The sequence below is a fragment of the Gossypium hirsutum genome, chromosome A13 (assembly GCF_007990345.1).
Source record: "Gossypium hirsutum isolate 1008001.06 chromosome A13, Gossypium_hirsutum_v2.1, whole genome shotgun sequence".
NCBI classification, from domain to species: Eukaryota; Viridiplantae; Streptophyta; class Magnoliopsida; order Malvales; family Malvaceae; genus Gossypium; species Gossypium hirsutum.
Window position 1 is genome coordinate 55,861,661 of NC_053436.1, and position 14,272 is coordinate 55,875,932.

At 32.5% G+C, this 14,272-nt stretch overlaps 1 protein-coding gene across 2 annotated transcripts; it reads left to right on the forward strand.

The window, feature by feature from the left end:
- The first annotated feature begins 1,036 nt into the window (after nt 1-1,036).
- Nucleotides 1,037-5,010, forward strand: LOC107916640 (probable beta-1,3-galactosyltransferase 2). Of its 2 annotated transcripts, none has more exons than XM_016845954.2 (11): nt 1,037-1,505; nt 2,015-2,111; nt 2,197-2,261; nt 2,346-2,557; nt 2,677-2,740; nt 3,279-3,351; nt 3,491-3,614; nt 3,743-3,830; nt 3,913-4,038; nt 4,164-4,273; nt 4,550-5,010. In XM_016845954.2, the coding sequence occupies exons 1-11, from the start codon at nt 1,396-1,398 to the stop codon at nt 4,696-4,698; spliced, it is 1,218 nt and encodes a 405-aa protein (XP_016701443.1). In that variant the 5' UTR covers nt 1,037-1,395; the 3' UTR covers nt 4,699-5,010. The 2 variants fall into 2 exon arrangements, with proteins under 2 accessions (XP_016701443.1, XP_016701444.1); XM_016845955.2 differs by having other exon boundaries at nt 3,494-3,614.
- The last annotated feature ends 9,262 nt before the right edge of the window (nt 5,011-14,272 follow it).

Genomic DNA, 14,272 nt, shown 5'->3' on the forward strand with positions numbered 1-14,272 from the left:
ACTACTGTAGAAGAACAGCGTCCACATGGAAGCTTTTTTTAGTAATTTTGTTGACAGCCCATCCTGCTTGAAGCGTTTTTGACATTATCTTTTCAGAACCGTCTTCTCAAAATTAAATTTTTTGAAACTATTGTAGAAAAAAATAAAATCATTCTTTTCAATATAATTTTTTCTTAACCCTTAACCTAAACCCTTTTACAAAAACCCTAAAAGCTAAATATAAAAATTATTTAAAAAAAAACTAAACCCTAATTTAAATAATTTTTTTAAAAACTCTAAACCCTAATTTAATTAATTTATTTAAAATCCCTAAAACCTAATTTAATTATTATTTTTTTAAAACTATAAACCATAATTTATTTCTTAAAATTCTTAAACTTTAAATAAATAAAACCCTAAATTATTTTAACAAAACACTAACCTAAGCCCACAAACCCTAGGCAATAAACATGCAAATAGCCCTAACCCTAGAAAAACAAGGGCTAAAACACATCCTTGAGGGAGCGATTTTGTCATGTTAGCAAACACATCCACGTCAGCGCGTTTTGTGCTGACATGACAAAATTGCTCCCTTAGGATGCGTTTTGCTGAATTTTCCCCCTAAAATACTCCTACGTGGGCACGTTTTAATATTTTTTGCCCATTTCAGTAAATAATGAAAAAAGTGGCATATTTACGTAAATAAAGTTGGAAATATACCTTTATTGATAAAATATTCAAGTTTTATATTAACCCAAAAAAAATCTTAAAAAAATAATTGCAATTAACTAGTTAATTTACGACCTGTCACATTAGCCAAATTTCTTTTAATTTCAGACACTCAAATTCTAAGTTAAGTAATTCAAAAATGTTTTTTTAATGTAAATTTAATATAAAATATTTTTCAAGAATAAAATGAATGAAACTTCAACATAAAACAAAAGTAAAATCGAAGCGCGGTGAGATCCAACCCGACCATGCTTAGCCGAGCATAAATACATATCATCACATGTAAATAAATAAATAAATAAAAGGGATGAAATGGTAAATTTGTATAAGAAGAAAGCAAGAGAGAAGCGGTTAGTAGTGGGTCGTCTCTCACTTGTGTTCAACGTCCCTTGCCTGCAAGCAATGTTAGACCTCTCTTTTTGAGGCTTTGACACACAGAATCTATACACAGAAACAAACCAACAACAAAAAAAAGAAAGGAATAAAAATAGCAATTCATAATAAAACAGAGTTCTCTGTTTCTGTTTCTTTCTCTTCTTCTGAAAAAAAGTTGGAGCTCATTTTTTGCAACTGTCGTTTGATTCGGCTCAAGCTTCTTCTGTTTTTTTTTCCATATGGGTTTTTTGCTTCTTTGATTGCTAGTGTTGGAGAAATAGAGGGGATTTTAGGTTGGGAAGTTTCGAAAATATGTCTTTTAAAAGCAAAACAGAGCAGTCTACTAGGAGTTTTGTTTCAAAGAAATGGACTTTTCTTCTTTGTTTGAGCTGCTTCTGTGCTGGAATTCTCTTCACCAATAGGTAATACCCTTTACATTCTTTTTTTTTGAAAGTTTAAAACTTTTGGCTTTCCCTTATTTCAATGGTGAAACCATGTTAATTTGCTTTGTTAATAGATTTTTGAGTTATGTTTCTTTTTACAATTATTTGTCCAAGCTTGTGTTCATGTTGAGTTTCAATTCTCTCTTTTTTTTCTTTTTTTTAATTATTAGTGGGTCTTATTTATTTGGTGTGCCTATTAATGCAAAATTGGATCTAACCTTTGGGATAAGGTTGGTTTCAATTGACAAGTCAATTTTCATATATTAAGCGTTCTAATTTTAATGCTTTTATCTCATTGATGTTTCATCATTTGATAAACGTTGTGCAGAAGAATTAAATAGTTGCAATAGGGAACCTTGACTATAGTTGAAATTTTTACTGCTTTTGTTTTCTTTCTTTTTTTGCACATATAAAAATTTTTGGTTCAAATTTGGATTACAGGTAAAATTTTGGGTTTTCATTATGTTAATGTGTAAAATTGGTAACAGGATGGTGGCTGTTCCTGAATCTAAAGCTATCATGCGGATAACCGCCGTAGAAGCTGAAAAATTAAAACTCATTTCTGAGGGTTGTAACCTAAAAGCTGTGAGTCTCTTTAACTTGCATTCATATAAACCTTTTGTTAAGTTTTGTAGGTTTTAAGCTGTTTGGTTTCCTTTCTTTGTATCAGAAAGGAGAAAAGCATGTATCAAAGGACATCATTGGGGAGGTTTTCAAGACTCACCATGCTATACAGTTAGTATTGCTTTTGTCTAACTATGGTTCATTTGATTTTTAAGTGACTGATCAATGAACTGGTTGTGTCATTTTTCGATGTAGGACATTGGATAAGACTATTTCCAACTTAGAGATGGAATTAGCTGCTGCAAGGGCGGCTCAAGAATCTTTACACGGTGGTTCTTCGTTATCCGAAGATGTGAGTAGAGTTGGATCATCTAGGAAGAGAAAGTATCTGATGGTTATCGGAATTAATACGGCTTTCAGCAGCAGGAAAAGAAGAGACTCAGTTCGTGCTACATGGATGCCACAAGGTGGTCGGATTGATTCTTTTTGACCCTTCCATACCCCCATTCCCTTAACACACAACTGCTCCTTTCCTGATATTCTAATGCGAATTCGGGTGCTGAATCAAATCTGTTTTGGAAAATAGGTGAAAAGAGGAAGAAATTGGAGGATGAAAAAGGCATTATCGTTCGCTTTGTTATTGGCCATAGGTGATGGTTTAATTCTCTTTCTATCGTATTGTTTTATAAGTGAACTAGTATTATATTTTTTCTTGCTGTTCTTATGCTATTAACTTAGTTGTATTCTTCATTGCCTTTGAATCCTTATGGATGATTAAGTTTAAGGAAGCTTAGAGAACCAACCTTGATGAACCACTCTAGCACTGTGTTGCCTTGCATGGTATGCCTTTTCAAGGCTACTTTTATTATTAGACTTGGTTTTTATTTCTCATGGAAATGAGACACTGGTTCGGTTCAATATTGACGACACCCGAAGATGGCTTGTTAACTTTTGCTCGAATAAGATAAAAAATTACCATTAACCAATAATCATATATTGATATTCCAGCCAAAGATGGTGACGATATTTCTTGCTTTTTATAGCCGTTCCGCTGTCATGAAATACTGTCTGCAAATAGTTTGGGACCTACATATCCTGTTATGCCCATTATTCTTTTCTTACGATCTCCTTGGCACACACTCTAAATGGTGCTATAAGCAATTAAATTGAATAATTTTTCATATACAGTGCTACATCGGGTGGTATTTTGGACCGAGCAATTGAAGCAGAGGATAAGAAGCATGGAGACTTCTTGAGGCTGGTAGGTTGTTATGGCAACTATTGATCTTTTATTGTTTAGGCTATGCTGCTAAAAATATGCTAGCCTATTTAAGAACATTCCATTACTATTTGCTTTTGAGAAAATAATGGACCAAGAAATATGTTGTTTCGATTGCAAGCAGGACCATGTTGAAGGTTACCTTGAATTGTCTGCAAAGACCAAGATATATTTTGCTACTGCTGTTGCTTTGTGGGATGCAGATTTTTATGTTAAAGTCGATGACGATGTCCATGTAAATATAGGTAAGTTCTGTTTATTTTATATGCTTCTTGTGAGAATTATAGTACCTCATTGCACTTAACAGTAATTAGGTACATATACTTTTAATTCTTGTTATTTTATGTTCTAATCTCCCATAAAATTACCGCAGCAACACTTGGAGAAACTCTAGTTAGACACCGAAAGAAGCCTCGTGTATATATCGGATGCATGAAATCTGGTCCCGTCCTCTCTCAAAAGTGAGCTACATATTCCTTTCTTCTTCTACAAAAGATTTTTGTGGAAGTGTACCAGTTTCTTAATTGTTATATCATTGAACAGAGGAGTTAGATACCATGAACCCGAGCACTGGAAATTCGGCGAGACAGGAAACAAATATTTCCGGCATGCTACTGGACAGTTGTATGCCATTTCAAAAGATTTGGCCTCATATATATCAATAAACCGGTAAGATCCAAGACCTCTCTGTTTAAAATTTTACGATGAAGCCTGTGCATGAATCCGAGGACCTGCTTCTCATTGTTATCAATTTTTGTACTAATGATGATTACATACATGCATGATTATGTCAGACACGTTCTACATAAGTATGCTAATGAGGATGTTTCACTGGGATCTTGGTTTATTGGACTTGATGTGGAACATATTGATGATCGGAGATTATGTTGTGGCACGCCACCTGGTAAAGTCTTAAAACACTCGAATTTGAGGAGAATTATGATTATATTAGATTGAAAGATTAAGGTAGACCGCTTGTGGCAAGTCATTGTTCATACTTGTTTAATTTGCATGGAAGATGATGATGTAAAATCTAACACGAACTATAATTATGGTTGGTAAGATTACTGGTTCACATGTCATACAAGTTGGCAGCGAGTCATTATCGTATCAATTCAAAAACCTGGTGAAATATACTAAACACCAAAAAGCTGAAGTGTGTAAATGGCTGTGAATGCAGATTGTGAATGGAAAGCCCAAGCTGGCAACATCTGCGTTGCTTCCTTTGATTGGACTTGCAGCGGAATTTGCCGGTCTGCTGATAGGATTAAAGAGGTTCATCGGCGGTGTGGGGAAGGTGAGACTGCTTTGTGGAGTGCTACTTTCTAATTGCCGGTTTCATGTGCTTCCTGACTCAGGAAGACAATATGGTGGAGCGTTGAGCATGCGCAAGCAGACGTTCAAAATCTTTCTTTTTCGTAGTCTAATGAGTATAGAAAATGTTATATCTAGAGAGAGCACATAGAAACGGGGCCTTTGAGATTTTAGTGGAAGGTTATTGTCACTGTCACCGTAGCAGCCCTAAATGAAAGCGGCTGTCATCACTCACCACCCACTCATTTTTTCGGACATGAAAGCCTACTTGTAAGTTAAAGTTCCATAAAAGCTCATAGTAAAGAAGAAAATATTTTTTTTGGGTAACATTTTTTGTTCTTAATCATCGATTTCTGCGACTGTGGAATCAATGTAAAACCAAAAACGTGAGAATGAAATAAGACTTGGTTTGGAAGTAAACATTGTCTTGCGAAAGGTAAGCAAAAATGATATCATATGAAGAAGCTGAACATACTTTTGTGACTTTTTTTTCTCCATTGATGAAGCAGGCAGATTCCCATATGCTTAAAAGTTGATGTTGAGTGCTCATTTGGGAACTCCAAGACTTTCAACTTTGGAAGACTCCAAAATTTTCATTTCCCAATTAAGATTTGACCAAAGCTGGTAATTAGCATGGAATCTTTTTCAACCCCCCAATTCGAATAAAAATAATATATTATTTTAATTTTTTATTTATTATAGTTTTTATTTAGTGATCTCAATTTCTTTTAAACTACACATTATAGTAGTATGATATATTATTATAGAATTAATTTTTTATGTTATAAATTATATAATATATAAATTTAACATAATATAAAAATTATAAACTTGAAAAACAGGCCAGATTAGGTTAGATTCGGATGTTGAATGTTTAAACTCGAGCTCAGTCCATAATTTAAATGAGTTTATTTTTCAAACTTAATATTTTTTCTCAAAACCTCTCTTCGAACTTAAATTAATAATTCTAACATATAATTGAATGCAACCAACAAAACAAACAAGTGGGTAGAAATTAAACAATACAACCAACAATAACAATAAGGTAATCAAATATGAAAGTAGTAAATCCCAATTTGAACATACTTTTGAGAGTGCATAAATTTATTATACAGCACATCACTCACATATTTCTGAAAATGTAATTATTATTTTCCTTCCATATGTATATATATAAACATGGAAAGAAAGGTATTTAAACTTATATTCAATTTTGTAACTAAAGATTATGGATCAAACAATGCCAATAACCCTTTGATTTCATTATACTATAGAATTAGGGCACTTACAGTCATACCCTTGAGGAGGGGCTTTGAGTAATATTAACCCTTTAATTTTATTATGTATTTTTAACATCTTTCTTCATTTATAAAATGAAATGCAGAAATAAATTTAACTATAACATTATTTATAAGTGTTTGGCTTAATAATAAAAATATATTATACTCTTAAAAATATACCCTAAATTAACATCAAGTATAAAAATAAAAGTTTAAATACCACATCAAATTTGGACTTGGAGCATTGAGTACATTAAAGGAAAACTAAACAAATAAAAATTGTTTCAAAACTTTGTATAAAAAGGACAATCTAAGCATTGGATTATGAAAACCCAAAAAGAGAAGGCAAGAATCAATCCCCATGCTTATGCCAGCATAGTAGCATAATGGCACATCTCCATAGTATGTAAAATCTTGACTTTTGCTCCTTTGCCATAGCCACACACCTCTTTTTGCAGCTACAAAGCTCCTTCAAGCTCCCTCTCTGACCCATGCTTGCCTCTCATATCAAAACACTTCGGCCTTTATATAAACTATAGAGCAAGGAGCATGCATGCAGACAAAAGAAAAGTGTGGTCCAAAAATGCATATATATGTAATCAAGGTTTCGAGAACAAATTTATATAATGATGAACCGACGCAATCTAATTCATTTGAAGGAGATAAGTTGATGCAAGAAAAATATGAAACAGTAGAAGAAAGATTTGGGTCGAAAAAGAAAAAAGGATGGGCCAAAAATGATGGATGGGTCATATTAGGAGAAGTGACTTAACCTGGAGGAAGGTACCAATGGGCGTGCCTAATGACTAGATTGTGGTTTCCAGAGACTTCACCTGCCTATTCATGACCCAAACTATCACTGTACGTCTGGCAACTCTGTGAATGGGGCCCTTACACGTGCTTCATTTCAATACTTTTTCTAACTTCTCTCATGAATAAGTATACCAAAATTTGAGATAATATTTTAAAGGGCAAACTGCACTAGAAGTCACCAAATTATTGACAAATTTTTTTTTGGTCATCTAATTTTAAAAAATTATAAAATAGTCACTCAACTATTATTTTTGCTTTTTTTTGGTCACCAACCATTAAATGGATAGCAAAAAGATGGCGTGATAACTTCTAAAATTGACATAATAATAACTTTAATCTCCAACATTTATAGATTGTGTAATTTGATTTTTTTAGAATTTTGTTTTTCTTGTAGTCCTTTCATCTAAAAAGCTAAAAAAAATTATCCGTTAAATTTGATTGAAAATATATAGAAAATAGAAACACCAAAAAATACAAAGTAATAAATTTCATCTTTTCTCATTCTTTTAAAATTAACCATTGATGTCACAAAGAAAAACAAGATTACAAAAAAATAAATAAAATTACATAATGTGTGAATATTGAAGGTTAAATTTTTTAGAACCAATGCTAAATTGACACAATGTATAAATGTTAAGGGTTAAAGTTGATATTATACCAATTTTGAAAGCTACCAAGTTATCTTTTGTAGTAATTTAACACTGGTGATAAAAAAAGTTAAATAGTTGGATAACTATTTTGTAAACTTATATAGTTGAGTGATAAAATTTTTTTGACTTATACTAAGTTTTGAAGTGTGTGGTATTGACATGTGTTTTAATTGTAAAAATTAAAAAAAATAAAATCTTAAAATTACAAAAAATATAAACTATTTTAAAAATAGGGTAAGCTAGACCCAATGTCACTAAACTATTAATACGTTTACGTTTTGGTCACTCAACTTTAAAAAGCTACAAAATGATTATTGAACTATTCAAAAGTTTTCATTTAAGTTATTGAGCTGTTGAAATCGATGTTGTATAATATTCTCTGTTCGCACCACCTACACCAATTGGAAGCCCTCCTTACTGTACTCCTCTATAGTTTAGTTTTTTTTTTCATGAAACAACTTTGAGCATCACAAATCTATGAACCAAAATCCAAACAATTTTCTTCTTCGATCTCCAACTGATTGTCAAATACTTGAATTTAAGGTATGTTTTCGTACTTGTCGATGAATATTGATCCACCATACTGATCGTTAAATCGTTGAATATTACAATACTTTTCCTTTTTCTCTTCACTAAACCTTCTCTACCTTGATTAAACCTTCTCTACTTATATAGAATTTGATATTTTGGTATTTATAGTTTAAAAGTTAAAACTTCAATCCTCCTACCTTTTCAATTTAAAAATCCTAGCCCAATCATTATCATCGCTGGTACTTTCTTTCAAATTTCTATGAATCATATGCCACGTCATATGAGAAAAGCCTAATCAAAATTTTAAGTTGACAAAAATCGACAAAAAATACTTATAATTTTAATGACAGGACTAAGATTTTTAAATAAAGAATTAGGACTTAATTTTTAACTATTTTAAGTATATGGACTAAATCTCAAATATTGTCAAAGTACAAGGACTAACAACATATTTTAACCAAATAAAATCTAATAATGTAATATCCTGATTTTGGGCCTAGTCGGAATAGTGGTTTCGTGACCACAAAATTCGAGATAGAAATAATTATTTTATGATTATTTTAAGGTCTATGATATGATTGCATGATTGTGTGAAAATTTTGTGAAGAAATTTTATGCATAAAGTGCTTAAATTGAAATTAGGGACTAAATCAAATAATTTGCAAAACTTGCATTCTAGAAGTTTCTAGTATGAAATTGTTTTGAAATATTAATTAGGAGGTCTTAAATAGAAATTTTACCAATTTCTAAGTCTATGGACAAAAATTGGACATGGATGGAATTTTTGGAAAGTTTAGTAGTAAGGGCATTTTGGTTATTTAGGGGTAAATGAATTAAAATACAAAATTAAAAGCCAATTTTGCTCATCTTCAACCCCATGGCCGAATATGGCAAGGAGAAACCATGGCTAGGGTTTTTCAAGCTTCCAAGCTCGATTGTAAGTCCGTTCTAGCCTCGTTTTTAATGATTTTTACGTTTTTAGAGTCCCGGTAGCTCGATTTAGCTTATGCTAGCAATAATTTAACCTAGGGTTTATATTTGGAAAAATACCCATAGGTGAAATTTGTGTATTTTGGTGTTTTATTATAGAATATGAGGTTTTAAATTATGTTAGACAACTTGTGCTACTCGGTTTTAAGTGAAAACGAGCAAAAGGGCTTAATCGGTAAAAATACCTAATAGTCATAAGTACATGTTAGAGTGAGAATTTGATGTTTCCATAGAAGGGAAAAATGATCAGCATGTCATAAAACATAAGAAAATAGGCTGAAGTTTAATTTACGAGCTTTGGGGCAAAAGTGTAAATATGCAAAAGTTTAGGGGCAAAATTGTAATTTTTCCAAAATATGATTTTGGGTCAATTTGAATAATGTGAGTCCTAATTAGACTATATTTTAAATGATAGAGCAAGGAAAACTGAAATTCGGGCTAAAATGGGGAAAATACCAAGTTGTGGACGAAATGGTAAAAGTAGCCATTTTCGCATACGAGGTAAGTTCATGTGTAAATGTAGTAACATAATTGTCATTTTAAGCAATTTAATGTTGTTTATATGATATGATGCTGATTATTATCATGAAATATTATGTTTTGTGGTTATTTTCGAATAAAATGAAAATTATGTGTATTAATTGTTAAATATAAAGTACTTCCGAGTATTGGTTTCGGTATTTTATGGAAGATGGCAAGGAGATGTGTTCGAGGAAAATCCCGTTTGAACCTTAGGAATAGATTAGGATACAAGTGACATGTCATTATGGTTGAGCATCCGAACTCGTTGAGTTGAGTCCGAGTTCGTGAAATGTAACTAGGCATCCGAACTCGTTGAGTTGAGTCCGAGTTCACCTATGGATGCGAACGCCCGATCTCGTTGAGTTGAGTCCGAGTTCGCTTATGGGCAGGTTACATGGTAGCTTGGCTACATATGTGGCACTTATGTGCAAACTTTCCATGTATCCGAATTATATTCCGATGTGTTCAACGGGTAAAGTTCTACTGAAATGGAGGAATACTCAAGATGAAAGGGACGTATTGGTAAGTGTTGTGAAATGGGTACTTTGAACAGGTATGTACTTAACCCTCGGGTTGAAAAATCGATATAACAACAATATGGTAAGATGATAAATGAAAATGTGATATGAATGTCTTGGTGATGATTATGCAAATGATGTTTTATGTTTGCTTATATGGTTATGTTACTTGGTATTTGCATGTGAACTTATTAAGCATTTATGCTTACTCCCTCCTTTTCATTCCTTGTAGTTTTGACGAGCCAGTTCGGAAACCGGGAACAGTCGGAGGCTCGCTCACACTATCTGTATACCATCTTGGCATAATGGCATGTATAGCATTATAATCATTTTGTACATATGGTCTTATGATATGGTTATTGAGTGGTATGGAAATACTTGGTAATGAGTAGCCATTGGAATGGCTAACCATGATCATATTTGGTGTTATGAATGTCAAATTACTAGCTAATCCATGGAAACCATGAAATAGGTAAAATTTACCATAAAATGGATTCAGACAGCAGTAGTGACGTGAATTTGAAAAATCACTAAAAATAGTAGAAATGAAATTAAATAATGAATAAGTTATGGAATTGAAGCTTGATGAGTCTATTTTCATATGGAAGAAGCGAAACAGGTATATGAGCTATATTTTATGAGATGTTTAAAATTTTGTGAAACAGGGCCAGAGCGATTTCTGGATCCCCTATTCTGACTTTGGAAATTCACCATAAATTTTATAAAGATAATTAGAAGTCATACTTTATATGTACAGATTCATTATTGAGTCTAGTTTTATTAGAGACAAACGGCATAGTCATTGAAGCTCTGTACAGGGAGATATCTGATTTGTAATACACAGAGATCAGAGTAGTCGAACCCTGAAACAGGGGAATCTTTAACTAATAAACTGTACTAATTGGCCTGACAAAAATTCTAGAAAAAAATTAGTTGATAGATATATGAGTCTAGTTTCAGGAAAAATTCACAGAATTGGATTTCGAGTTTCGGAACTCGAAATATGATTTTTAAAGTGACTATGATGCAGTTAGCCAGCTTGTCTGGAAATTTTAAAATGAATAGTATGAGCTGTTTAAGTAATGAATTAAGTCCGTTAACACCTCGTGTTCGACTCCGGAAACGGTCTCGGGTATAGGGCGTTACATTTAGTGGTATCAGAGCAGATTTAGTCGGTTCTCGGACTAACCTAGCATGTGTAAAAGTTTAGCTATACATGCCACTGATCTGTGATAGTGTGATGTCTTTCGACTCGTATGAGTACCGTCTTATTTAGACAGGGTACTCTCCAACCGAGCTGCGCCGACCATGTTCAATGTTATGTGAAGGTATTTGAGTAAAATTATGATTATGATAAGTCTCGGTTCAGAAAAGTATGAATAAAGGTTTATGATACATATGTGATAAATATTCATATTTGCTTAATGCTCATATGATGTAGTGTATGTGGCTTACTTGATAAGATGAACGGAATAAATAGAAAGTAGTAGAGGTATGAATAAAAGTCATAATATTATGATATGAATGAAAATGTCATTGTCTTGATTTGGACGTCGAATGTTGATGAATGTTAATGATATATAATTTTTATGAGATAAAGGATTATAATGAAATAAACTTATCTATGTTAAATTGTTGGACTGAATTATATGATTGTAATGATATGTACATGATGATGCACGAAATGAAAGTTGTGATTGTGATGCAAATATCTATGTTTGTTTGGCCTTATATAATGTCATGAGCATGAATTAATTTAATTAAATGAATGAATAAGTAAAGCTGTCTAGAAAACATAGAATGTATGCATAAGTATATTGTCTAAATGGGACAATAGGAAAATTGGTGTAAGCCAACATGAATGAATGACATGATTTTGATGATGTTACTATGATGATGGAAGTTGTGTCATATGTGTATGTATAAGAAAGTCGAGTCAGAGGTCCTACAACCCCTCCCCTTACCGAAGTGGTACTTATAATGGAATTTCATGAGATTTGTATTGAATAAGTTTCCGGTTGAGAACCCAAAGAGTACAGTGATAGAATAATTATAAGTATGATTAGAGATTGAAAATGAGCTGATAAGTAAAGTCAGAGCCAGTAAAGTATCGGATTGACGTAAAAATTATTGGAGTTATGCACTGTCCCAGTTAGAAAAGGAATTCTCCTTGGTAAACCGAATTACTCAGGTGCAAGGTCGAGAAAAGTGTAAATCGAAATTTATTCAGAACTGGCATTCTTTAGTGAATGGTTTAATATGAAATTTGTGATGGCAGAACTAGTTGGGGAAATGATATTTGAAATGTGAACTATCTGAGTGTGACAGTTATGACTGGACAAATTTAGCAGTCTCTTTTGAGATGTTCTATGTGTTTACCCGTTCTCAGAAATATTTCTATGGCTATTGATCTTCTGAAGAAATTCTTGTTATATGGGAATGTCTTCTAATTCTGGTGTTGGATGAAAGCATTGGTAGTCTGACTGGTTTATAATTTATATTGCTCTATTTTATCGGGTATTCTATTTCATTTCGTCTGATAAGAATTGATGAGAGAATATGTATGATATTATGATTCTGTTTCTTCTACTTGATGCTTCATCTGATATATATGTATGGGAAGATATATTGATCTTGTTATATTTGATTTCAGTGGGATTAAATGATGTTTTCTTCTGGACTTTCTTTCTTTGAAGAATTATCGGGGTATTCCATATTTTCTCTATGAGTTTGGTTTTCGATTCTCCGACATAGTATCGTATCTTGGGTTTCTTTATCCTGGATCTCTTTATTCTGGATTTCTTTATTCCGGGTTTCTCTATCTTGGATTTCTTTATTCGGTTTTCTTATTATCTTTGTTCCATAATTTGTCAATTACGACTCATGTTCAAAGTGGGTTCTTCAGCTCGTGATAATCATGTCAAATATGACTATACATCTAATTTGATCTCGGTAATGTGGTAATTTTAGTATTGGGATTTTTTCTAATTTCTGTGTAAGGATTTGACATCAGTAAAGGCATAGGTGATAAAAGCGCGAGTTTCAGTCGGTATGGTAAATTATTTATTTGAAAGATTTCATGTGACAATTATGTCAGGATTATTTTTCCCAAGTCTGATAATAGAATTTCATTTTGTACGGATAAAAGAGTAAATAGTTTGAACGAGAAGTGTATATTTATTAGAAAGAGTTGGATATTAGTTTAAGTCACTACGAATGATAAGGTTTCCATCTTGTGAAAGCTGAAAAGTTTATTACATGTTGTTAGAGTTCGGATAGATGAGAATATTGGTAACCGAAGCGTCTGAACTAGACTAGTCTACATTGAGCAAAGACTTCTTGACTTTCAGTAATGTATTGTTGTATGAATTGTGATGTGTTTCAAGACAGTGAGGTAATGTGATAGTTTAGAGCATCCGATGTTACATAAAATCGGAGTTGTTAAAAGGGTTAAAGCTGAGCATTGGGATCTATCAAAATTATCCTTGTCAGTGTTGATATTGGGATAGAAATGAGAAGGATTATTCTTGAGGCCATATCAGAATTATTTCTATGGCGGAAAGAGGAAAATGTGATGTATCCTATTGTTAAATGTTTGGCGAGATCTATAGATCATATCTGTATTTAATGAATTCCTACTCATCAGATTCATGGAATTTCAGGTCTCTTTGATTGTTGGATTTCTTGGAATTCCGGTCTCCATTAAATCAAGTTGAGATCCGGGTTTTATGTTATGATATCATGGGAAACTGAGAAGGGTTGAAAATTTAAGAACAGTTAAGAGTTGAGACTGTAAGGTTTTAAATCATAGGAGAAATTGAAGAGATGTATTGGAGGTACAGTCTAAGTGCAAGTTCTTCGGCACCGAATATGAGATTAAAAGTGAAGACCACTTTTCTGGTAAGATTTTCGGGGACGAAAATCCCTGAAGGGGGGGAGAGTTGTAATATCCTGATTTTGGGCCTAGTCGGAATAATGGTTTTGTGACCACAAAATTCGAGATAGAAATAATTATTTTATGATTATTTTAAGGTCTATGATATGATTGCATGATTGTGTGAAAATTTCGTGAAGAAATTTTATGCATAAAGTGCCTAAATTGAAATTAGGGACTAAATCGAATAATTTGCAAAACTTGCATTCTAGAAGTTTCTAGTATGAAATTGTTTTGAAATATTAATTAGGAGGTCTTAAATAGAAATTTTACCAATTTCTAAGTCTATGGACAAAAATTGGACATGGATGGAATTTTTGGAAAGTTTAGTAGTAAGGGCATTTTGGTTAT

Coding starts and splice junctions, on each gene's coding strand:
- LOC107916640 (XM_016845954.2), top strand. CDS start 1,396: ATGTCTTTTAAAAGCAAAACAGAGCAGTCTACTAGGAGTTTTGTTTCA. Junction 2,112..2,196: donor AGGGTTGTAACCTAAAAGCT/GTGAGTCTCTTT, acceptor TCTTTGTATCAG/AAAGGAGAAAAGCATGTATC. Junction 2,741..3,278: donor CGCTTTGTTATTGGCCATAG/GTGATGGTTTAA, acceptor TTTCATATACAG/TGCTACATCGGGTGGTATTT.